Raw genomic sequence first — 27,381 nt, forward strand, 5'->3', positions numbered from 1 at the left:
ATACAGCCGCACCACAACTTTATTGTTTGTTTCTACTGTCAGAATCTCTCAGCAGTCCCACTTCATATCTGTCAAATACTCCATGGGGACAAAAAAGAGCGAAAGCATTTGTAGTCTTTTTGTTGTTAATTATAAAAATCCAATCTTTTCTTTCTGGGAGATCAACTACTTAAGTAAAAATCACATCTCTGAAAGAATAGTTAAGGGTGCTATTCTAAATAAAATATTCTAAGAATTTGTTTCTCTCTGCATCTGTTTCTTCATTTTCCAACTCATATTTTTTCATGGCAACAAAATAGCGAATAAAAGTTTCCCCGAGAGCCTGTCTCAGGCATTGATCTTCCTCCAGTGCCACAAGAGCATCTTCCAGTTTCAAAGGAATCTCGGAAGGTTTTGACTGATAGAGGTCCGTGCTGTCATCTGGACCAACAAGGACACCATCGCTGCTTTGAAGTCCATCCAAGCCTGCAGCAACAGTAGCAGCCAACACCAGGTAAGGATTCGCAGTGGCTGAGCCCAGTTTGTTCTCTATCCGGGTGCCTTTCTCACCATGACACTTGATATTAAAAGCACAGCTGTTATCATTGTATCCCCACGTTGTAGGCACACTGTCCTTGAGGTCTTTACTCTCCTTAGAATAACGCTTTCGGCAGCTAACAGCGGGAGCCATCAAGCAGCTGAGAGCAGCGGAATGCTTCAAGAGTCCTGCCAACCATTTTTTCCCAGTGATCGTGAGCTCCTCAATCCCAGAACTGCTGCAGAACATGTTTTCCTTCCCATCGACATCCCAGAGACTGTGAGACAAAATTCCTGAATTGCAGAATCCAGTCTCAATGAAAAAGCTGGCGATGTAGTTATATTTCCTTGCCACTTCTTTGACACCTGTTCTGAGGGTAAATGCATTATCAGCTGCACTGATGCCAAATTCGGGCAAAAAACAGATTTCCATCTGACCAGGCCTGGTAGAGGAGGAAAAGCTCTCAACATTGGCTCCTGTGTGATACAAACCATCAACGAGTTCCTGGATGAAAGGCTGGTCATGATTATTTAGCAACGTTGAAGCAGGAAAAGATATGGTCTTTGAATTGATAATTTCAGGCACAGCAAAAATGCAAAAATCATAGATGAAGGCAGAGAGCAAGGAAAAGCCAGAATCTTGTAGCTGGCTCAGTTGCCTCTTGGCAATGTACCTTGGGGAAGTCAGAAGAGGTTCACCAGTCACAGTGAATGTGTCACATATCACTCTTGCCGTTCTCTCAGCCCATGGCAACACACGAAAGGTTGAGAGCTCTGGCATCAGGACTATGTCACTATTAAAACATGTTGCTCTTATGTGATCCACTTCGTCGTCCTTAGGATTCGGTATCAATTCAAGATAACCTCGAGGCATGCAAACGCCATGGATCACTTTTTCCTAAAGAAAGTAGACACAGCAATCAGGCTTTGAAACTTGAAAACAAACAAAAGGATGGAGGTGGGGGTGAGACACTGCTGATGAGGAAAAAAAAAAAACTGTGTCTAATGTCTGCTGGGTAACATTAGCTTAGTATCAAGTAAATTTCAAATATTTTAAAAATAAACCCCCAACGTTACTTTTATAAGCAACTGTTAACCTTTTTAGCCTTCAAGGCTTTATATGTTCTTGGATCTGAAAGTAACAATCCTAAATAAAAGGTACAATGATAAAATGTCTTTATCACAAACAACAAAGGTAAAGCCATATGAAATTATTCGAAATGATTATAACCTAGCCCTTTTCAAAGCACTTTTTATTTTATGGCATAGTTGCTAATACTTCAGATAAGATTTTATTTTGGCTTATTCTATTGTAATCCACACAGTTAACTGAGAATCCTCAGTTCTTCCCAGAGAGACTAGTATGGGTCAATCCTGGGACACACATGACAATTATCCTATTCTAGGACACACATGACAGACATCCTAACACCAGAGGAACCGGGTCTACTGAAAGCTGCACTTCTGTCTTCAGTCATTTTTATAGCCCACTAAGAATGACTGCCTCGCAGCCTCACAGTCCCAGAAACTTTGCCCGTGAGCTAGAGTTCCAAAATGTTATAGCCTTCAAGTCAGCCATGAACTGGATGTTACCAAATCTGACTTCTAGCCCTAGGTGTTTCACCAATTACCTATGCGAAGTTAGGCAAATCACTGGACTATGTGCCATCGGCTTCCGTGTCTGTGAAACAAAAGTGTTAGACTAGATGATTGCTAAGACACTTTCTAGCTATATACCTCTTGGGGTCAATAGATTTGGTCATTTATTTAACTTTTGCTATGTGCCAGACAACAGGGACATGATGAGGTTATAAAGTTGAGCAGACACATAAAACAATTTCTAGAAATAGTGTCATAGCAGTATAACAAGGCTTCATGTGTTGAAGGTTACACTGATGGTAGAGAAAGCTAAATATAAAGTCTGGTTCCCATAATGTCAGTGTGCATCATGAGGTTAATAAAACATACTAACATTCTGTGAGCCAAATTGTTTCTTATATTACCTCCAATCCCAAAGAGCATGGGTACCAAAAAGGGGCCAAAGCTAGTAGAGGCAATCTACTGGTCCCTCTTCTGCCTTTGACCTTAAGTCACTGTCTCCTTCACTTTCCACCATCTATACACATGTTTTCAAATGCCATTTGGCTTAGCTGATCCAAATCTGCTTTTGCCAGTAATAAAGTAGAGAAAGTCAAGCACTGTTCAGTTATTCAGCGCCTGCTTAATTTTTCAACTCCCTCAGGGACCTGTATACACACATACATATTGTGGAATTTTAGAGTACTTTAATATAAAATCCTTTCATTTGAATTTTTACTGTAAGAAATAATATTATTTCCCTACTTTTCAATTTCTTCATTTGAAAATCTGTCATTTCGTATGTATCTAACATGAGGAGTAATATTATTTTACTCATGAGACTTCCAAGAGTTCCTGCAATTTAAATCTGTTTGTACTCACTTGATTGTGAACAATAAAGAATGGCTTGTTACCATTTCATTCCACTAGGCCTTCACAAATTTAAAGAATAGTAAAAAGTCACACTGTATTCTTCAAACGATTTAATCTGTATTTTTCCGAGCAGACTTTGTTAACACTATCATTTTCTTTTTTCGTTTCTGGACATTCTGATTCAAACTACTCTATTAGTAGGGGGAAATATATAAATATATACAAACATGTCATGTTCATGACCACAAATTAAGTTACCTTGTATATATATAAAGCACTAGAACAACTTCACACCCCAACATAGATCACCAGGAATTCAATACTAATTCTTGCAAAATAGCTTAAATCTCTATAATAACTGAAATTTGGATCACAACAAAGTCCACCAAAGTCCACCGTCTGTCACCATACAACGTTATCACAATATTATTGACTATATTCCCTTTGCTGCATTTTTCATCCACATGGCGTATTTATAACTGGAAGTTTTGTACTTTGTCATTGCCTTCACCTATTTCACCCATCCCCTACCCCATACTCCCTGGCAACTATCAGTTTGTTCTCAATGAATCCGTTTCAGCTTGTTTGTTTGTTTGCTCCTTTGTTTTCTTTTTTTGAGATTCCACATGTAGATGGAATCATATGGTATTTCTTTCTTTATCTGACTTATTTCACTTAGCATAATACCCTCTAGATCCATCTATGTTGTCACAAGTGGCAAGATCTCATCCTTTTTGTGGCTGAGAAATATTCCACTGTATATGTGTTCCACATCTTTATTCATTTATCAATGGACACTTAGATTGTTTCCGTATCTTAGCTATTGTAAATAATGCTACAATAAATGCAGGGGTAATATGTCTTTCCAAATTTGTATTTTCATTTTTGGAGGGTAAATAGCCAGTAGTGGAATTACTGAATGGTATGGCATTTCTACTTTTAATATTTTAAGGAATCTCTATACTGTGGTTTTCCACAGTGGTTGCACCAATTTACATTCCCGTCAACTGTGCACAAGGGCTCCCTTTTCTCCACACCTTTGCCAACACTTGTTATTTCTTTTTTTTTTTTTTTAACACTTGTTATTTCTTGTCTTTTGGGTACCAGCCATTCTGACAGGTGTGAGATTATATCTTATTGTGGTTTTGACTTGCATTTCCCTGATGATGAGTGATGTTGAAAATTTTTAAGAAACAAATTTGAACCTGTTGGAATTCTTGTAAAAAAAAAAAAGTGTTTTTGGGATGCTCAGTTTTTCCCAAAATAAAACAAATGATAAAATTACAATTTAATATTAAAGTGATAAAAGTAAGATATCTCTTAAAAATAAACTTCAAGGATACTTAACTTTTACACTTTCATATGTAATACTAACATCCCTTCCAAGAAATGTTTCAGTGATACAATAAATCAGTCATTAAAAAAATACACGACATAAACTGGAAAAAAAATCTCAAAAAGTCTCAAAACATATCCAAAACTACAATATTTCTTAATATCACTATTTTCAACAATTTAATCATATTCATTAAGTCATCCAACAACAATAAGGTATTTTCTTATCAGAATTAGAAGCTGAAAGGGATGTTCTTTTTATCTAGCAAATTCTTACCATTTAATCTTTTTTTTTCATTTGATATTTGCTCTTGGGTCTTCTGTTGCAATTTTCTCATGTCAAACAAAATATAATCTTCATAATTGCAACAAGAGAGAAAAGATAATTCTATAGAGGGAAACTATTCAAGGCAGAAAAACTAAAATTACCAGTCTTAATTAGTTTTGTATTTCTATCGGGTAAAGGAATTGCTGCTTGGGCCTTGAAAGTATATGTTCAGCTCCTTAGGGAGCAATAATGTGTTTGGGGAGGGACAAGCAAGAAAGAAAATAAATTATTGGTTTTCAGCTTTAATTACTGTATAGATTACAAGAAAATAAGAAAGATTAGTTAGGACCATTTGCTTGATCATGGTCGTGAAATTACATTTAATCTTAACTCCACCTGTAAAACTCACTTGGAAAAAGTGTGCAGGGATACTCTTAGATCTGGACACACCATGGAGGTCTGTTGCTTCAAATCGCACAAACTGTAGGTGATTTTTGACCATCTCTTGCTTAATGTGCTTCATTCTAGAGGAGATATGGGGTGTGGTCGGAAGCTGAGTGCCATCTCTGGTGTCATCTGTAAAATAGAGAATGGCCCTAAGTAGTTAGATCACGATGAACTGAAAAGCAAAAGGAAGCTACACAGTAGTGGCTTCGTCACCATGATTGTTAACAAAAGCATCATATACTCATGCTATTGGCTTAGAATTGGGGATCTTACCTTTCTTTCCCTGCCTTTACCATATTCCCAAGAACATGGTCTCTAAACAGCCTTAGAGACTGTTTAGCACTTGGGGGTAGGTGAAAGATAACCTTATGTGAATAAGGCACCACACAAGTCTGCATACAGACGACTATCATTGAAAAGACTGAGCTTCTTGAACTAACTAGTAATGCCTTCATTAGAAGTTCCTGTATGATTAAAGGCAAAAGTGTTTGGTTTTTGTGTATTTTCTGTGGGTTTCCATTTTGTGTTTTTTGTTTTGTTTGCCAAAAGGATTTTATAATGGCATCTAAATCTAAGACATCTACATGTCTCTGTCAGATTTAAACTTTAAAATCAGTGTGAGTGAGCAAACAAAAGGGTTCTTCAAGGATGAGAGTGTAAGAGAGGAAAAATCTAGAGTGAATATTCAATTTTAAAACCAGAAACCTAACCCCAAATGTGCGTGTGTGTGTGTGTCTGTGTGTGTGTGCATGTGTAGGTAGGTATGTATATATTTTCAAGGCATTTAAGGTAGACTGCAAATTCTAAAACTTCAGAGCTAGAAGAGAGTTTGGAGATAAATCACCTAATTCAACTAACTGTCTAGCTTGAGTCCCAGAGAGGTACAGTAAGGTAGTCCAAATCATGCTCTCAGTCCAGTGCTGAAATTAAAACTAGAAACCAGACCTCTTAACTCCCAGTTGGTGACTTGTTACCATAAAGTGAATGAATATATATAAAGCACATAGATCTAAAGGATCTGGCACATAATACACATCATACATGTTAGCTACTGTCCAAACTTTGAGGAGAGGTAGCGGACCGTGATGATTCAACACACACACTGAAGCCTGTCTGCCTCCCTCGGAATCCTGCCTGTGTCCTAGACACTTTTTTCATCCTCTCTGTGCCTGGGCTCTCTCACTGATACAATATTATCCTCTTCATAGGCTTGCTGTGATGATTAAACAAGTTATTTAACAATCCCTGGCAGACATTAAGCATCATATAAGTGCTTCTGAAACGCATAAAGTGAACACAATTACTCTAACCCTAGTAATGGTACCATGATCATGTCTGAATCTGAATACTCATCAATCTGTCACATCACTGATGTTGAGCAGCTATAATTTTAACGTGATACCTGAATATCCTTTTTTGATATATAATTGGCTTTAAAAATAGGCATAAAGATTGACAGTTTAAAAACACAGATTAAGCAGATTTTAAGTATGTGAAGCATGAGGAAAACAAATTACTGGTTCCACCTCTACAAATATATTAGAGATAATGTCCTGTCACTGATACATTTGGCTACTCTGAGACTCCTGAGGCTTTATAACTACCTTCCATTTAACACAAACAATTAAGCTGTAGCAATTACAATGTTTCATGCTAAATTAGCAGTTGCTGTCTTCCCAACCTATCCTGAAGTATTGGGTGTTCTGTCCAGGTTGAACAATTCTCTTTACAGAAATAAAAGTGATAAGCATTTTAAAATATGGAAAACTTCTGGGGCCAGTTAAGGGCTGACCTCAGCTTAGGTCATGATCTCACGGTTTGTGAGTTGGAGGCCTGCATTGGGCTCTGTACTGACACCTGGAGCCTGCTTCAAATTCTGTCTCCCTCTCCCTCTGCCCCTCCCCTGCTCTCTCTCTCTCTCTCTGAAAAATGAATAAACATTAAAAAATTATAAAATATGGAAAATTTCAGACAAGCAGTATTCTAAAAATAATAAGCAATTAATATATAAGCTATAAATATTTTAACAACATAAAAAAATCAGTATTCATCTCCTATCAAAGGAGGAAGGTCATTTTATTAGTTCATCCGTAATATAATCACAGACAATCTTATTAGTTCTTTGCCTTACATGTAGCTTCTAACATTTCTACAATAAATATGCATTCTTTTAAAATAAGAAAAGTATGTATCCACTCAAAATATGTTGTTTAGTTACCATGTATTATTTATTTATTATTATTATTTATTGGACATACACCTAGGAAGAAGCCAGAAAAAGCCCTGCCCTCATACAGCTTTATATTATTGAATGGGGGAGTGATAGACAATACATATGCCATTGAGTGCAAAGGCGGTATACTTTACCATGGTTAAAAGTGCTGAAAATAAATAAAATATAATCACCTGGAGTAATAATTCTATGAGATCTGATCACAGTACGGACAGGTCTAACCCCTGATTCATTCCAAGATTGCCAAGTTGCCCTGTGGCTGGACAATAAGTAGATGTATTCATTTGCTAGGGGTGCCAAGACAAATTCCACAGACCAGGTGACTTATGTACAAATTTATTTTCTTACACTTCCAGAGGGTAGAAGTCTAAGTTCGAAGTGTCAACCAGAGTTGGTCTGTTCTGAGAGCCCTCCCTCGTTGGCTCGTAAATGGCTGTCTTCACATGATCTTCCCTCTTTGGGTGTCCTAATCTTCTCTTCTCATAAGAAGAGTAACACTCATTACTCCTTTTAAAACCCTATCTCCAAATACAGTTACAATGTAGGTATGAGGGGATAGGATTCCAACCACCCACGAATTTGGGGCAGACATAATTCAACCCCTAACAATATATCATCTCGTTTCCATTTTCTTGAGCCCCTATCACTACCCACCATATTGTATAATCACATGTTTACTTTCTGTCTTTCCCCACTTGCATGTCAGTTCCAGGAGAACACTTTACTTGCTGCTGTATCCCGGGTACCTGCAGCAGTACGAGCATATCAGAGATGCTCAATGACCACTCCTTTAATCCTTTCATAAAGGGGTGTGTGAATAAATTAATTAATTAATAAACCCTGCATGATTTGACCTCATCTAATTAAGAAGTAGAAATTGGCATCACATGTTTTGGTAATTTGATATCTTTTTTTTTTAATTTAAAAGTTTAATTCTTCCATCAAATATGAGAATTCTATGCAATCTAAATTCATTTTCAAGGAATCAACTAATCTTACTGTATCATTGTCTGAATTTCTCTTCTTCAAATAAATCATACTTGTTAGTTACAATTAAACCTTTTGGTCAGGACTTCCCAGATGTACATGATGAATAGCAGGCAGATAATTGCTAGTTCGGGGACTCATTTGTTTTTCTTACAGTATGGTTCCTGGGAGATGTTCTCCTTTCCTATCCCCTCAGAGGACTAATAAATTAAATCAATCTGCTTTTACAGAGGAAGTTTTCCTGCTGTGAGTGTTTGGGGGGCGGGGGGAGGGGGGAGATAAGACAACACTACAAAAAAAATTAAAATTAAAATAAAACTTCAAAGCTCTATAGCAACTAAAATGCCTTGGAGAAATGTTGTCTGTGTTCAGTGACGATGAGGACATATTTCAGCTATAGAGAACAAGCTGTGGTCACTTATAAAAGGCAGATTGAATAGGTGTTTGAGCTTTCAGAAATGTCAATTTAAAAAGGGAAAAGTGCACCAAAGAGTACTGTGCAACACATTTAGCTTATGGAATATGCCTTGGATGATGTGTCACACTCCGTTCCCAGGGCCTGCCCTCCTTCCTCCACATGGCTTCTCTGACAGACACCCTCTTAGAGCAAATGTGACCCCACTCTCCAGAAGTATCATGTCAGCCCAGGTGGCAGAATAACCAAGTACAAAGCAGCAACAAAAACAAAAACAATAAAAAAAAGTCTGGAGGGGGGGCCTTCTTTGAAAAAAATATTTTTTTTAAGTCAGAGTGGTGGGGCACATGGGTGACTCAGTCGGTTAAGCAGTTAAGTGTTGGCCTCTTGATCTCGGCTCAGGTTATGATCTCATAGGCTCATGAGTTCGAGCCCCAGGCATCAGGCTATATGCACTGTCAGTACAGAGTCTGCTTGGGATTTCTCTCTCTCCCTCTCTCTCTCTCTCTCTCTCTGCCCCTCCCACTGCTTGTGTGTGCCCTCTCTCTCTCTCAGAATAAATAAATAAACTTAAAAAAAAAAAAACTTTTTTTAGAGTCAGGGTGGTATCACAGAGAAGAAAACACCATGTTAAAATTTCTAGCATTTATTGGGGGATGGATTTTTCATACATATCTTTAAATTCTGTAGTGGTGGTTTGTTGCAAGCTATAAACTTTTTGGTGCTCTGGGCCTATAAAAAAATTAATCTAGCCTGGGGCCAAAGAGGGAACTTCTGAATGAACCAAACTGAGTTAATAATGATACCCATAATCCCAGTCATAGTCGGTTGGTGCAAAGAGAGCTCATGGCACAAATTCCTTCCACAGATTTTTTTGATGTAAGACTAAGAAATGGTAAATTTCATCTCAATTTTATGGCTGAGACTATATAAAACAAGGGTCACAAACTGTTCATGGAAGAGCCAATGTGGCTAGCAGATGTTTTCTCACTGGTTGTCTCAGTGTTTGGAAACATTTAAAATAGTTGACACTTGAAAATCTGAAAATTGCATAGAAAAATCTTCAGTTCAAGCTTCTCTTGAAGAAATTAAATTTGGTACCACTGGATAATTATTTCTCCATAGCAACCACTGGCTGGAGCTCTGAGGTGGCCTGAAATGGGGCACACATCCTCTAATCCATGGGTTGGCAAATGCTTTCTGTAAAGGGCCAAAGAGTAAATATTTGCAGCTTGGCAGACCGTATGGTATCTGCTCTCGCAACCACTCAACTATGCCGCCGTAACACAAAAGCAGCCATAGACAATACATAAACCTTACTTACAAAACATGGCCAGCAGGCTGAATTTGTCCTGTGGGCCACAGTGTGTCAACCTCTGCTCTAGTTCCTCACAGCCAGCATCACTGTTTCTTTATACAAGCCCACCTTACTCATTTGTATTATTTACCTGGCCCCTGTGGCATTAGCATCAATAGTTCCTGAGGCTTGACTGTCAGCCCTCACCTGCATCTTATGGAGAAACTCACAAAGCCAACGCACAAAGAAATGCAGAGATGAGAAATGCCATGGTGGGCAGAGCTGCCTCACAAATATGTTCACATCCTAGTCCTGAAACCTGAAGAATATGTTAAACTGCAGGCAATTAAGGCTATAAACCTTAAAATTGGGATATTGTCTTGGATTATCCAAGTGAGTTCTTAAAAGCAGAGAACTTTCTCCAGCTGTAAGGAGAAAAGAGATGTAGAAGAAGGAGAATTTGGAGAGGTTCCAAACGTGAGAAGGATTTGACTGATTGTCTTGGTCCTGAGACACAGGACCACACAGAGGCTTCTAGAAGGCAAGGGCCACTCCAGGTGACAGCCAGCAAGGAAACATAAACCTCAATCCTACAACCCCAAGGAAATGGATTCTCCCAACCATCGGAGTGAACTCCCTAGAATCACTGGATAAGAATCCAGATGGACAACACCTTGACTTCAACCTTGCAAAATCTGAATCAGAGAAACCAGCTGAGACAACCCTGACTTCTGGCATACAGAACTATAAGGTAATGAATTGTATTCTTTTAAGTTACTAAATTTGTGGTAATCCGTTATGGTGGCAATGGAAAACTAATACATATGGAGTCCTGATAGCATTCACTTCTCAGGCTCTAGTTCCTCCTTAGGACCTGTGTGTAGTAAAGAATTTAACCTTGCCAAAGGAGACCTCCTTACCCTTGGCTCCTGGAAGATAATCTCTAAGACTTTGGAACATCCTGACTAACAAGAGTGTCTTTGTTTGTGATCTCTGGGCCACACTAGAAAATCTAATAATGTCATTTTTCATGGGAGCTTTGAGTCATGTTGTATCAGCTTGACCCCCCAGAGAAGCTGGAGACTGAGGTCTGCCACATGGAACCCCACTATGGAGCTCCAGTAAAGACTCTGGAGACCAAGACTCAGGTAAGCTTCCCTGGTTGGCAATACTCCATGCATATTGTCACACATCATTGTCAGAAGAGTGGTTCTGTCCATGACTCCACTGGGAGAAGACAAGTGGAGGCACCATGCTTCGAACTTTCCTGGACTCCCCCTGCTGGGGTTTCTTCCCTTGGCTGATTTTAATCTGTATTTTTTCACTGTATTCTTGAGTATAATAGTTTTCAATGAGTTCTGTGAGTCCTTATAGCAAATTATCGAAACTAGGATTAGTCTTGGGGAATTCTCAAACTTGCAATTGGTGTCAATAACGACGGTGGACACCTAACTTCACACCCTGTCATATTTCTGTCTTTTCAAACCTTATTTGTTCAACCCTCTTATCAGGGATTCCCTTATGGAATACATATTTCACTTTTTTAAATTTGTTTAAGGATTATTCATTTTTCAGAGACAGAGAGAGACAGAGCATGAGGTGGGGGAGGGACAGAGAGAGAAGGAGACACAGAATCTGAAGCAGGCTCCAGGCTCTAAGCTGTCAGCACAGAGTCCAACGTGGGCTCGAACTCACAGACTGTCAGATCATGACCTGAGCCAAAGTCAGACACTCAACCGACTGAGCCACCCAGGTGCCCCAATATTTCATTTTAACTGTTTTCTGTCACTTGGATCCCAGAGATTTTTAACCCATACACAGATAGACCAAAATACTTATATAGCTATTAATAAGCCAGAAACTTAAAAGAATTTCACTTTAAAAAAAAGACTAGAAAAATCATCCATTGCAACCCCGCCATTTTCTTGATGAGCAGCCTAGTGGTTAAAGAAAACTATGAGGTCTTTTATAAATGATAGGTATATAAATTCTTCAATGACTCCGAGACTAGCGTTCCTCAATCAAGGCCATATTATTTCTTTTTTTTTTTTTTCAGTATATGAAATTTATTGTAAAATTGGTTTCCATACAACACCCAGTGCTCATCCCAAAAGGTGCCCTCCTCAATACCCATCACCCACCCTCCCCTCCCTCCCACCCCCCATCAACCCTCAGTTTGTTCTCAGTTTTTAACAGTCTCTTATGCTTTGGCTCTCTCCCACTCTAACCTCTTTTTTTTTTTTTTCCTTCCCCTCCCCCATGGGTTTCTGTTAAGTTTCTCAGGATCCACATAAGAGTGAAACCATATGGTATCTGTCTTTCTCTGTATGGCTTATTTCACTTAGCATCACACTCTCCAGTTCCATCCACGTTGCTACAAAGGGCCATATTTAATTCTTTCTCATTGCCACATGGTACTCCATTATGTATATAAAACACAATTTCTTTATCCATTCAGCAGTTGATGGACATTTAGGCTCTTTCCATAATTCGGCTATTGTTGAGAGTGCTGCTATAAACATTGGGGTACAAGTGCCCCTATGCATCAGTACTCCTGTATCCCTTGGGTAAATTCCTAGCAGTGCTATTGCTGGGTCATAGGGTAGGTCTATTTTTAATTTTTTGAGGAACCTCCACACTGCTTTCCAGAGCGGCTGCACCAATTTGCATTCCCACCAACAGTGCAAGAGGGTTCCCGTTTCTCCACATCCTCTCCAGAATCTACAGTCTCCTGATTTGTTCATTTTGGCCACTGTGACTGGCGTGAGGTGATATCTGAGTGTGGTTTTGATTTGTATTTCCCTGATGAGGAGCGACGTTGAGCATCTTTTCATGTGCCTGTTGAAGGCCACATTATTTCTATTTCAAATACAAATTTGGGGGCAGTGGCTAGAATGACACGTGAGTTTGTTTCCCAGTCCTTACCAGAATGGCTGGAGTTTGTGTTAAATTCGCTACAAGGAGCACTGGCTGATGTTTTGAGGCGGGAGGGTTTCATCACTGTTGTCTGATTCTCAGAGTCCTTGTCATCTTGTGGCAAATGAGAGTCTGCAGAGCCAGGTCCCACAACTGGTTTGCTGATATCCCCCAACTTGTGGCACACCATTTGGTATCTGATCCTTTCTTTAATAATAAAGAAAAATGTTAAAACACACACTGCCTTGGTTTTCAACCGTCTTTTAACATGATACGGAGAGGAATCTTTGAGAAAATAATTTATTCCTGGGCAGTGACATACCGAATGAGGAGCAATGGAGAAGGTCTGCACCCGTTGCAGGCCATAAGGGGGTACATGGTCTGCAGAAAATTTTAAAGCAACAATAAAATCGATGAGCACCCTGCTTGCTTTTTATTGTTACCAGGTACCAGCCATCCCTGTGCCCCTGCCTTGGAACACCACTGTTCCTGGATTGCATCTCTTGTTCAGATTAACTCCTAGCTTCAGCACTGTTTCAGATCTATTGAGTTTGGTTGAAATTCCAGCATGTGGTATGAAAACTTGTTCCACATCTTTATTGTGGCCTCCCAAATCCTTGGCAATGATCTTTGCAATCAATCTCAGAGCAGAAATGTGCTTCCCTGCTTATGCATATGTTCTCTCTGTTGTCTTCTCTCTTTTTGCCCCACTATCAACCTAGTTCTGCTCCCTTTACATTCTAAATATTTTGATTGGTTATTTTTATATATTTACGTTATACCCTTATATTTGCTATCTTTTGTGTTGCCTATGTAGAACTAAATTTCATTTCTTTGTTTTTGTTTCTCCCTTCGATGAAAAGAAAAGGTTTTGTAAAAAGGAGAACTAAATAGAGATTGCAATTGACATCATATTCCTGAGGGATAAGAGTAACTAAGTTACCTTTTGAGTTGGATATATCCATTTCTCCTACTTCAGTTGAAAATAGATGTTGTTTAGTAACTTTCTTTCTTGTTCTTCTTAATTTACTCATCCTGTTGGCTTCAGTCTCATTACCTTCATCTCTCGTGTCCTGTAATAATTAATAAACAAAAACCAGATAACAGATCGTGCACACAACTAAGTCTGGATGTCAGGAAAGCATGGCGACTGGATACTTAAGTTTTAAAGTGAATGTAAGAGACTTTTATAATGAGGTAAATTTTGTCACTTCTGTCACTTGAATAGTTCAAAATTAACAAGCCCAATATTCTGTTTACAGGCTGGATATTCTGTACTCCTTTTATACCTGGTACAGAAATATAATTAAATAAATTGGGATTTTGTCCAACTAGGCAAGATTTTAAATCTTTATTTTTTACTCTGGGATATTTTATATTATCCATGCCTAAACCCATTTAAGCATAAAATCCTCTTTTTATGATTTCTATCTTTTTTTGGATCTCTAACCTTTTGACCAAAAGCACAAGTACCCGAGGAATTTGATTCTATTCTTTCTTTTCTCTTACCCTCAGCCTTACTGCATCAATATTTACTTTACTTCAAAAGTAAATTAAAATATAAAAAATAAAATAAAAAATGCAGTTGCATTTGTACATATTAGTTTCTATGGGTAAAACAAATGTTATACTCAAAACAGTTTTATAGCTTGGGAAAATGTAAAGAAAAATATTTTAAAACAAAATAACTTCACTTTTACAATCAAGTTCTAATCCTTGACAGAATTCTTCAATAAACCTGTCAAGGGCTATTCCTAGCAAGGAGCTGGGCAGTGAAGCAGGGGCTGAAGGGGGAAGAGCTCGGGCATCTCTGCGCCAACAGTGGGCAGAATCACCCCTGCAGTCCCAGGACATGAAAGCTAACATAAAAAAAAATAAGAAAAAAAAGCAGACATTAGTATTTTTTATGTTTTTTTTTTTTACAAACTCCTCATTGTAGTGTGAAGGGAGAAATAAGTGGCAGGGTCAGGGTCAAAAACTATAGTCTAAAATGTTTTGAGCTATTGTCTTTTTGAAGAGCAGATTCTGAAAGATTCTATATCTGGGAGCAAGTTATCTGGGAAACAGCTGTACACATTTGTCAATAAGACCAGTTCAGCCTCCAAAAGCTAAAAGAAGAAAACAGAATTCAACCTGTTGGTGTTTATATGTAATCAGGACACATTGTTATTATTGTTACTACGTTTTAAAAGGTATATTTCATAGGATGCAATCTTTTTTTTTGTCATTTTAAAATTTCACATCTTAGGGGCGCCTGGGTGGATCAGTTGGTTGAGCATCATCTGACTTCAGCTCATGTCCTGATCTCTAGGTTCATAAGTTCCCCCACATGGGGCTCCCTGCTGTCAGCGGGGAGCCTGCTTCGGATCCTCTGTCCCTCCTCCACTTGCGCTCTCTCAAAAATAAATAAACATTTTTAAAAAAATAAATAAAATAAATAAAATAAAATAAAATAAAATAAAAGTAAAATTTCACATCTTAGAAAATTGTGGTCCCCTCTACTCCAGACAATTTTATATTTGAATGATGTGATACTTATTGTGAGATATACGAGTTTAATTTTTCCTAGCAGTTTATCATTTTATTTACATATTTTCCAATACACTTGTGAAAGAATTCTGACAGTGATATCCTGATTTTATTGTACGCATTCAACATTTCTAAAATTGCATTGCCAGAAATATACATCATATAATTGTACTTTTGGTAAATGTTTCTATAAATACATGACTAGCTTTATTAAGAAGTCTTGTTTAGACAAGGAAATACTTGGTCAGGTATGTAAATATGAAAGAAAATTGAGCAGACTAACATTTGTGTTAGTTGACCCATTAGGTATCCCTCATATACAGATAGAAGGAATCAAATGAGATAGACTTTAAGATTTCCTTCAGCTTTAAACTGTAACCTGCAATTGAATAGCAGTGTGCTAAAATCGAGCCCTTTGTCAGGCACATTTCTCAGCATAAGCCTCATAGTAATAGAATCTCCATTTTACAAATGAGAAAAGTGAGACCCAGAATAATTTGCCAAGGCCTCAAGAGGGAGTGAGAGATGTAGTTTACAAACACGTCTTCCGATTGCCAAAATGCCATTCTGCTTCCCAAATGCCAGAGACGCCCGTTTAGAGAAAGTTCATTTTAATAAGAGTCACCTGTGAAATTTTATGCTTTTTAAATGTTGGCAATTAATTTAAAGTATAAGGTAGGAAGTAAAGAAGAAAAGAAAGTTTCTCAACTACACAGCCAGGTCTCAAAAAGACTGGAATGCTGCTCAGAATATGCAGTTCTGGAGGCCCCCAGCACAATGAGAGCAGCGGTGACGGCGTATCTCTTCCCTAACGTTGGTATTTAATGTGGTCCTGAGACATGATGGTCAAAACATCTAACTGTTATTACAGCTAATAAAAAATAAAAAATACTTTTATTGTACCTACTATATGTCACATCTCTTCTAAATGCTTTGCACGTATTAATTCATTTAGTCTCAAAACAACCCCTTGCAATAAATATATTATCAACTGAGTCAAAGGAATACTAATTAACTAGCTCAAAATCACATTTCTCATAATTGGTAAAGCTAAGGTTTGAACCCAGACATTGACTCCAGATTACAAATACTTAATGCATCCATCCTTAATGAACACCACCAGAATACCCCTGCATCATTGCTGGGATGCTGGGAAGCATCATTGCTGGTTCTAGAGGGCCCCTGCAGGGTGAGATGTTAACTCTTTAGCTGATGGATCATGAAAGTTCCAAAAGCCCAAGAGGAATAGTAGGTTAGCTACAGAAGTTTGGAGGGTTGGGGGAACCTTAAGGGACTCTTACCAGCATCTGTTTACCAACTAGTTTAGAAACTTTTCTTGATCTGTCAGACATTCAGCCATATAGTTCCAATTTACAGATCTCCTGGTTGTACCATCATGTTGGACAAGCAGTGCCTGATCTATGTAGTAAGCACTGAAACAGACATTAATCCTTATTATTATTCCCTAGGCACCCTGCATTACTGGGGTTGTCTGTGGGAAAGATACCCCATTCTAGGTTACTTCCTGGGCCCCTGGCTCTTGGGAGATGGTTCTCACTGAGTCAGGCCCTAATCCTTTATCTGAACAGCTCTAGATTCTGAACAATAAACTAGGGGAACTTCTCAGAGAGGTGAGGGTATGCCAAGCAGTCTGAGGATTCTCGGGAAGGGTTCCGAGAATATACTCATGCCTGGACTCTATAGTACTACTATTATTAAATAGGCAGAATATTTTATAAACAGTCTCCACACAGCCAGGGAAACTAGGCTAAGCTTAAAAAGAAGAAGGGATACATACGCTGAAGATAGAGAGAGGTGACGTAAGGCAGGTTGGAAGAACCAGGAACACAAGCACAGATACACAATTTAATTTTGATCACATGACATAAATATGCAAATCCAATTCATGCTTAGCTTAGACAGTCTCAAAATTCCACTACAGTAGGTTGATCCTGACTTGATTTGACATTCCCAACAGAGAGGCTTTTCCCACTTCAGAAATGTTTCTGCTGTCATTCCATTAGAGGACTCCTTTGTCTCATACATGGGACTGGCCTCAAAGAAGGTTTCATATTACAAGAATTTTCATAATTCATGTTTCTCTCATCACATTGTTGCTTTTGAAAGTTGTTTTATGGCTTAATAAAAGTTTGTCATTTTGCATTTCAACCCAGTGGCTTGATCAAATTAACTAAAAGAGACTTAACCTAAAGGGATTGTGCCAAGCATTAAATTTAGACCCTAATTTGACCTAATAAGTTTCCCTTCAATGTATTAACCAGTGTTATTTAGATTCTAAATATCACTGATTTTATTCATTTACTTTCAATTTTCTCTAACAGCTACTTTTTTAATATCAATACTTTAAAAATCATTGTTTTGTCTCCTGTATACTGGCTAGAGTCTGAGGTATAATCACGAATGCATTTACCAAACACTCTGACTTCATTAATGATGTGGTGCAAGAAAAAGAAAGCAAGCCAAAAAAAAATCTCAAGTTTTAACCTCTGTGAGAAATAATGGGAGAGGCACTGGAGTGGCTCAGTCGGTTAAGCGTCTGATTCTTGGTTTCCACTCAGGTTGTGATCTTACAGTTGGTGGGTTCAAGCCCCACGGCCAGCTCTGCACTGACAATGCAGAGCCTGTTTGGGATTCTGTCTCCCTCTTTCTCTCTGCCCCTCCCCTCCTTGCTCTCTCTCTCTCTCTCTCTCAAAAATAAATAAATAAACTTTTTTTTTTTTTTAAGAAATAATGAGGGGTGCCGGGTGGCTCAGTCAGTTAAGCATCTGACTTCAGCTCAGGTCATGATCTCACATTTTGTGAGTTCGAGCCCCACATAGGTCTCTGCACTGACAGCTTTGAAGCCTGGAGTCTGCTTCAGATTCTGTGTGTGTGTGTGTGTCTCTCTCTGCCCCTCCCCCACTCACACTCTTTCTCTCTCTCTCTCTTTCAAAAATAATTAAATGTTAAAATAATTTAGAAGAAAAGAAAAAAGGAGAAAAAAGTATCAATGATTATCAAATTTAAAAGAATATGTCAGGGAGAAAAGAGTATGCCTTCAGTTTCCTTAAAGTGTGCTCTTCAAAAAAAAAGGGAGGAAAATGTATTCAAAATATTTACAGAAGAGATACTTCGAAGGGCACATCACAAACTTACATCAATGAATCTAAAACCATCCATACCCATTAACTACTAGTTCTACTTCTAACAATTTGTTCTAAGAAAATAATACAAAATATAAAGTCATGCATGTCCAGGGTCACTTTTTTTATAATAGCAAACACTTGAAAGCAGAGCACAGTGAAGTAGGAAGAGTGGAACAGATTGTGGTCATTCTGTTCAGTGAGTTCACCATTTAAAATGAGTGCCTCCATTTCCTATCTTTGTCGCCTGGATTAGCACAACACTTACCAAAATGTCCTCCCTGCACTCTCTATTTCTACCCATCCTCCACACTATGGCCCATGGTCCTTCTTTACATCACAATGTTGGTATTACTATTTCTCTGCTTAGGTTGCATCCAGTTTTCCCCCACCTTTAAGAAAAATTCAGACTAGTATTCTCTGACGCCCTGCAGAGGCCAGTCTCACCAATGCCTCCAGACTCCATAGCTGGCCATTTTTACACACAAACCTTATCTCCACCCATTCAAAACTAATTTTATCATTCCTCTGTCCCACACTGATTTCTTTTTTCCTACGCTCATTGGTTTTCTAGACTGTCCTAAGGAAATGTAATCTACTTTTCTGGTCACAGCTCAAAATTAACTCCCTGGACAATTTGCTGTAGCCACTCCATTCAAAGATGGCTGATTTTTTTTTAAATCCCCGATGAAAGCATCTCCCTTACCAAATTTTGTAATCAATTATTGTCTTCTTCATCACAATTGTTAAAATGTTTAGCCTTCTCTTAAAAATCTCGCTTAGTGCTTTGTACAATAATTCTCAGTATCGTTAAAGTAGCTTCCTTCCATTTGTATACTTTTTTCTCCAAACCACAAGGCAAAAATTAGTTTTTGGGGTTCCTTAAGTGCCAAGGATATATTTAAGCATCCCTCCTAGAATTAAGAACTACTGCCACTATAAACGAAGGAAGTATTTATAGCCCCAATATCCACTTGGGCAAACTAGGGTAGAGATTATGTTGATCTGAGTATGGCAATGGCTGTAGGGATGGGGAAAATGAACATACTACAGATATATTTGGGAGGTAGACTTGGCAATTTGGTGATTGACTTGATATAGGAGGTGCAAGAGACAGAGGGTCAAAGGTGATAGGTTTCTGACTAGGGATCCCAGGATGAGGAGGAGACCTGAGACAGGAGTTGCTGGGTTGTTTTGTGAACATATGGACCCTATGATGACTGTGTCTTCTGAAGGCCTCCAGAAAGCAGGGGTCAGAATTCAAGAGATAAAATGGAAGTAAAGAGCATAGCCCTGAAAGTGGCTAAACCATTAAGAGAAAGAGCAGAGACTGAGAATATAAGAGGACTAAGCTAGAACTAAAAAAGGACAATACTTAATAAGTAAACAAAGAAAGGGAATCCCAAAAAGTAATCAGAGAAAAAAAAAAAAAGACAAGAAGGTGAAAGAAAAAGTTGGGACAGAGTGGTTTCATTGATAGCAAGAAATAAAAGCTGTATTAAAAGAAGGGAGTACCAGTAGGCCTACTACTGAAATGATAAATAAGGTTGATATTAAGACTAGTCCATTGTTGAGAAAGAATAAAATCATGCCATTAGCAACAATGTGGATGGAACTGGAAGGTATTATGCTGAGTGAAATAAGTCAGTCAGAGGACAGATATCATATATTTTTACTCATATGTGGATCTTGAGAAACTTAACAGAAGTCCACGGGGGAAGGGTAGGTGGGGAAAAAAAGTTTCAAACGGAGAGGGAGGCAAACCGCAAGAGACTCTTAAATACAGAGAACAAACTGAGGGTGGATGGGGGGGTGGGGGAGAGGGGAAAATGTGTGATGGGCATTGAGGAGGGCACTTGTTGGGATGAGCACTGGGTGTTGTACGTAAGCCGATTTAACAATAAATTATATTTTAAAAAACATACGTTGTATAAATATACATCTTCCATATTATCAAAAACAAGAAAAAAGGAAAAAAGGCTAGTCCATTGCATTTTACAACTAGAGTCACTAGAGGCATTGGTAAAGGCAGGTTCAGTGGAAGAAGGTAGACATCAAAGAGTTGAGGAGGGAATGAGAGATGCTTAGTCCAAGGTCCACACACTACAAACACAACAGAAATATTCTCTACTATCAAGTGGAGACAGTCAGAAAATACACCTCAAAAATAACAAGAGAAAGAGGCAGAGACTTTGACCACTGGAGAAGTGCCGAAGGGTCTAAGAAAAGCTTATGTTGTTTTTATGAAGAACGGCTTACACATATTTAAATGCTTAATGAAAGGAGTTAATAAAGAAGATGTTGAAGGGAGAAGAAGAAGGATAAAGCAAGGTCCCTGAAAGGGCAGAAAATATGGAAACTAGAGTTGAAATGAAAGGTTTAACTTTAATATACCTTCCTCTATAAGAGGAAGAAAGGAAGAGAGAATGTTAGAAGGAAGAGAGAAGAAAAAAAAAATTAAGGAGGAAAGGGAAATTAAGAGGAGGAGGGGAAGAAGGGAATTGTCAACATCTAATGAGGGCTATTCAGGTGACATAATTGTGCCTCATGACAATTAAGTTCACCCAGGAAGTGGCAGAATCTGGATGCAAAACTGATTTTAAACATTTGTTCTTTCTTGTCTATTCCAATTTTCTTCTCTGGGTGGGAGATGAACAGACAGTATTAGAATGCAAGACTAGAGGTTTAAGAAAAATGGAAATGGTTGACATTGCCATAGCAGAGAATTCAAAAAAGCCAACTCAGGAAACAAAAGTGCCGAGTGCCCCACAGAAATGGGAGATTTTTAAGTTATAGTGGCATCAATCTGTACAGGTAAATTATTTTTCCTCCAGCAAATTCTTCCAGGATTGAGGTTTTGTGAAGATACAAACTTAGGAAGACAATAACAAAAATAAGTTAAGGATACTGGCAAGAAAGACTAAAATAATGAGATATGGAATCCAAGAGAGATGAAATGGGAAATGAAACCAGGAAAGACCGACAAGGGGAACCTAGTCCAAGGACTGGAGAGTCTTAGAAAGTGGCATTTTATATGTATCCTTGTGCCGAATATATTGACTAGAATAAAATAGGAATTGAGTAAATATTTTCTAATCAGTGAATGGCAACCAAGGCCTACTTTGTTGGAATATAAGGCCAGAAGGGAACTTCAACTCAGATCTCTCCTTCATAAGTGATTTAAAATGAAATCTTTGGATATCCAATAGAATGAATGGGTTGATGTAATCAAAACACTTTTCCTAGATAAAATGTTACTGGATTCCCTCAGTTTTCTCAAGGTGAGCTAAGAGAAAAGAATCCCTGCTGGGGAGCTGCTCTGCAGTGACTCTGTCCCTTCACCCCATTAATTCCACCTTTCCTTTAGGGTTTTCCTCACTGTATTTATCCTCAAAGCCACACCTTATCTTCAAGGTTATGATTATGTACTTTAAGACATACACAAAATCTTATTTCCTATTTTTCCTCATAGCATAACTAAAACATGCTGAGATTTCAAAAGAATTTTCTAAACATTAAGGAACAATAAAAAAGAAAAGAAAAAAGAAAGAAAATTATAAAACACATGCTTTCTATTGTCTTGGTCATTAGATATATTTTCTTCAGTTCTGATCTGTTCCCTGTCTTACTCAAGACCTGTCCAAAGTATTTGCCTTTTTAGTTCTCTGACTCACCAACCAGATAAATAAGCATCTTTTGGAAACTTATTTGGAAACGTAGAACACTTCTTTATGGTCTACTAAGTGATTCACTCCTTCAACCAAGCTGTTTCTGCAAAGTCACTGTAGTCTTACCCTAAATTAGAGTCCCTGATATCATTAAGGACAAAGACCCAAATGACCACCATTTCCCAACTTAAAGAAAATGAGACATTCTTAAGGAGACATTACCCACAGATCTACTTATTTCCAACGCTAATTCTTCATCTATATATTTTTTAAATAATTTTAATCCTTAAGCTGTATTGCATTTTAGGAGGTTCCATCTGAATACATGGATCTCTGGAGACTTTTGTTACAATGTTCTTTATTACAAATGCAATAATCCTCATTGCAAAAACTCAAAGGTCAGAAGCTCATGAAATAAAATGGAAAATTTTAAAAACAGTAAGAGTCCTCTGTTCTCCTCTAAACTTTAGATTTTTTGACAAGCAAATATTTTCAGAAAGTCATTTCTTACCACTCCAAATAACTCTTATAATGGCTCATCTTCTAATATAAGTTCTTTAATAATTGTTTCTAGTAATGATTTAATGTGTCAGTACTGATTGGGACTATGCACATTTTGAAATATATCAAAAATAGAAACTGAAAAGAATAGATATAGTACATTTATACACCTTGTTGACAGGAGACTTACTGGAGCCACCCTCTTTGTATGAAATTCATTCATTTACTCAACAAGTACTTAGTGAATATCTAGAAGAAGCCAGTCACTGGTTTGGATGCCATAGGAAAATAAAGATGAGCTACTTGTTCCATGGAACATAAATATAATACGTGATAGAAAGTGGTGTACGTATATTATGTGAATGAGGAAGGTGCCCCTAGAACCATCTTGCTGATGCAACAGCTGAGTCTTTGAAAGTTATAGTAACTAACCCCCCTGACTTCACACCTAGAAAATAGCAGAATCCAAACGTGTGGTTTGAAATTCTTCTTTCATTTTTTCTTCTTATTTACAAACTTTACAGACAACAAAATAATGAGTTGTTGTTGTTGTTGTTGTTGTTGTTGTTGTTTTGAGAGAGCGAGATAGAGAGTAAGCAAGGGGCTGAGAAGTGGGGGTGGTGGGCAAAGATAGAGGGAGACAGAATCCCAAGCAGGCTCTGTGTTATCAACACAGAGCCAATTGTGGGGCTCAAAAACCCACGAACCAGGAGATCATGACCTGAGCTAAATCAAGAGTCAGGGGCTGGATGGGGCACCTGGGTGGCTCAGTTGGTTAAGCATCTGACTTCAGCTCAGGTCATGATCTTACCATTCCTGAGTCTGAGCCCTGCACTGGGCTCTGGGCTGACAGCTTGGAGCCTGGAGCATGCTTCAGATTCTGTATCTCCCGCTCTCTGCCCCTCCCCCCACTCGTTCACTCTCTCTCTCTCTCTCTCTCTCTCTCTCTCTCTCAAAAATAAATAAACATTAAAAAAAATTTTTTTAAAGAGATGCTCAACCAAATGAGCAACCCAGGTGCCCTCAAGCAACAAAATATTGAAAACTAAAAATGTTGCCTTTAAGAATGCTAAACACTGAGCAGTTTTATATAAAAGGCAGCAGGAAATTCAAGTTGATTTTTTTTAACTTCACATTTTAACACAGAGTTCAGTAGCATCCCTGTCTTTTGAGGTAAACCTAAGGTAAAGGTAACTACAGATACATTCCTTGGAAGTTACAGAGAATCAGAATTTTACTTAACTATAATGGACTAAAAATAGGATGAGCTATTTGGAAACATGTCAGGTTTGTCATCCTCCAGCACATTTGTGGTGGGGTTGGATAGTCAATTGTCAGGGATGACCCAGATAGTTTCCAGTCCTCACCACTTTTGCAGTAAAATAACCTAGATCCAATTTGGTAGGTTAGATGGAACCCTGTTCCACCTATATATCCATCTCTGCCCAAAAATTATAGAGAAACTATCATTGTAAAGAGCCTCTATGTGAAAGAAGGGCCACAACGTTAATTATTGGCTGCCCCTACGGCTGTAAATGATGTGAAGTGCTCGGCATCTCACTTCCATTCCCAACAAGATGGCAAAATATGCAACAGCAGAACCAAGCCTACAGCCAATCTCTCCTCTGCAGGTAAAATCTTGAACACAGCATTCAATATGAGAAAAGTGTGCAGAGTCAATAGTTTCAGAGAGGGGAAAAATGATTTTATAAACATCTAACACCATGTTATTTTCACAATATGAAGCTAAAAAACAAATGAAGCTAAAATAATAAAGGACAAAAAGTTTGGTCAATTTCCTGAGCTTGATGCTAGTACTGACCTTCTTTTTTTACTGAAAAATAAATTTCCATATTTACCTGAGAAATGAAGATTTTGTCTCTAAAAATATCCATGTAAATAGGATCAAAGTAATTTTTGCAGACTCTGTGATGGGCATAAAAACAAATATGTTTCAAAGGTGAGAGAAGATTTGTAGAAAAATTTAAATATACATGTAGTATATAATATATATTTATGGTAATGAGTTCTATAATATAGAGTGAAATAAGATCCAAGAACATTATAGAACTGTCAGCAAAGATATCAGCTAATAGGCCATTGCAGATAAAAATATTGGGCCTCATCAAAAAAGAATATTTTCAATGTGACAGGAGGAGTTCCATCTTTTAAAAACAATGTGATGTGTTTATGGCTAGAATACTAAATATAGTTCTAGTCACTGCCCCTGGAAAAACATTAATGGGCTAGAAGTGGATCAATATGTGTTTATTTATATAAATGTATGCCACATGTAATTGTCATCATTATCACATAGAAAGGCAAATAGGGGCACCTGGGTGGCTCACCAGGTTAAGTGTCCAACTCTTGATTTCAGTTCAGGTCATGGTCTCACGGTTCATGAGATGGAGCCCCAGGTTGGGCTCTGTGCTGATAGTGTGGAGCCTGCTTGGGATTCTCTTTCTCCCTCTTTCTGCCCCTCCCCCACTCTCTCTCATAAACAAACAAACAAACAAACAAACGTTTACCAAAAAAGGTAAATAAAGTTCTACCATGTAAAAGAAAAAGTGCAAAACTCCTCAAGGCTATAAACATGAAAACTTAGGGGAAACACTGCTGGTCATCTACAACATAGTAAAGTGCATATGAATAACTCCTGTTATTCAGTAGTTCTGAGCACTATTCTAAGCCCTGGACTTGTATTAACTCATTTAATCTCTCACAAAATCTCTTCCAGTCAGTACTATTAATGTCCAAATGAAGCACAGAAAAATCCAATACTTTGTCCCAGCTCACCCAGCTAGTAGGTAGTACAGCCAAGATGAAAACACAGGCATTCCGGTTTTGGGGAGTGTATTAGGTATGTGAAACACAAACCTAATTTTTAACATTAAGAGAGGTACTTAAAGGGAGGTAGATTCAAGGTAAATAAAAATAAACATAAAATGAACTAAAAACCTTGAAATCTAAAAACAAAACTGAATGTTTAAGAGACAAAACATATTTAAAATATAAAAATAGAATCAGAAAGTCTATACAGAGTTGCCCAGACAAGCATAAAGCAGGGAAAAGAGGGTAAGTTGGAGTAGGGAAATCTCTAGCCTTGAGTCCTACTTCTAGAAAGTCAGTCATAGCTTCCCACGGAGCTGCACTTAATGCCCCAACACACACACACACACACACACACACACACACACACACAATACAGGCTGCAGAGTAGGATGAACCTCTGGTCTCACCCAGATGGGGTCCATTCGTCCCGCAATCTGGAAGCATCACCCCTTTGTGTCTACCTGTGCAGGTGTTTTCCTCTGTGTCTACCTCACAGATGCATAATTTACAGGGCAGAGAACAGATCTTACCCAACTCGCTTGGCGTATCACCCAGCTCAGGACCACACGCAAGGTTTTGATAAATAGCTTTTAATTATTATGATGTCCTGCCATTTCCATCAATTTGCAACTTCACACACCCATAGGGTCTACTTTCAGGAATAAGAATGTGTTTTTGATCTATTGTCTGTTCACTGCTGCTGAGAATTTGGCTGAACACACAACTTTATGACATTGTTTTGAATAGAGAATCTCAGTAAAATATTCTTTAGGGAAATACCAAATCTAAGATTAATAACTGTTCATTTTCACTGAAGATTCTACCAAAGAATTTGTTCGGGCTGGGGAAGTAACCACCTGGGAGAGTTTCTTCACACGCACAATCTGCCCTTTTGATTCATCGAGTCTTTGTTCAGCTGCTGTGTTTTTTGCAGTTAACCTCATGCTGCTGCAGCTCACGTTACCAAAACATCTGGTATGGAACAAAATTATTGTCCTTTTCCAGACATTAGTTAAGTAGAAACGGAATGTCACACACCATCTCCCTCCCACCTTCCATATTCTTTCTCTTCCTGAGAATATGACCCTACACAGGGTAACACAGGGGTTATTCAGAGGAGAGTTGGGTAAATATAATGTTCTATCCCAGTTATCAAAGAACTTTTTCCCAAGACACAGGGTTTTTCTCTTGCCATGAAAATTGTGTACTTCAAAATCATATTGCTAGTTTTTCTATTCTCCTAAGAGTGAATGAATACTCAACATTTGGTCTAGACTGGTCTTGGGAGACTGTGACACTTAAAGATTTTCACAAAAGCTGGGCCACCTGGGAATACAGCTGGGGGTGGGAAATACAGTTTTGTCATAGGCTCAGGTGTAATAAAACCTAGAACAAGAAGAAGTTGAATAGTTAGACGCCAATAATTGAAAAGGTGAGTTACCTGTGTGGCTCAGTTGGTTAAGCATCTGACTCCTGATTTCTGCTCAGGTCATGATCTCACGGTTCTTGGGTTTGAGCCCTGAATTGGGCTCCACACTGACAGTGCAGAACCTGTTTGGGATTCTCTCCCTCCTTGTCTCTCTGCCCCTTCCCCTGCTCATGCTCTCTTTCTCTCTCAAAATAAACAAATAAAACTTAAAAGAAATTTTTTAAAAAGGTAATGATGTGCATTCTAATTACTTTCCCGAAGTCATCATTTATTCTCAGCTCCAAATTTACTTTCAGATAAAATCATTCTATTAAATGTGTCCATCATTTGACACCTCTGACAATGACAGGACACTGTGTGATGAGCCACAGCTACTCCTCAGTGAATCCCTTCTTCACATACTGTTACCCAGTT

At 38.2% G+C, this 27,381-nt stretch overlaps 1 protein-coding gene across 1 annotated transcript; it reads right to left on the bottom strand.

The window, feature by feature from the left end:
• Positions 1-214: 214 nt before the first annotated feature.
• Positions 215-26,482, bottom strand: LGSN (lengsin, lens protein with glutamine synthetase domain). Its single transcript, XM_007074415.1, has 5 exons — positions 26,363-26,482; positions 13,809-13,938; positions 12,875-13,072; positions 4,980-5,146; positions 215-1,414 (listed from the first exon to the last, which is right to left on the bottom strand). The coding sequence occupies exons 1-5, from the start codon at positions 26,480-26,482 to the stop codon at positions 215-217; spliced, it is 1,815 nt and encodes a 604-aa protein (XP_007074477.1).
• Positions 26,483-27,381: the final 899 nt, after the last annotated feature.

This window comes from Panthera tigris, chromosome B2 (assembly GCF_018350195.1).
Source record: "Panthera tigris isolate Pti1 chromosome B2, P.tigris_Pti1_mat1.1, whole genome shotgun sequence".
NCBI lineage: Eukaryota > Metazoa > Chordata > Mammalia > Carnivora > Felidae > Panthera > Panthera tigris.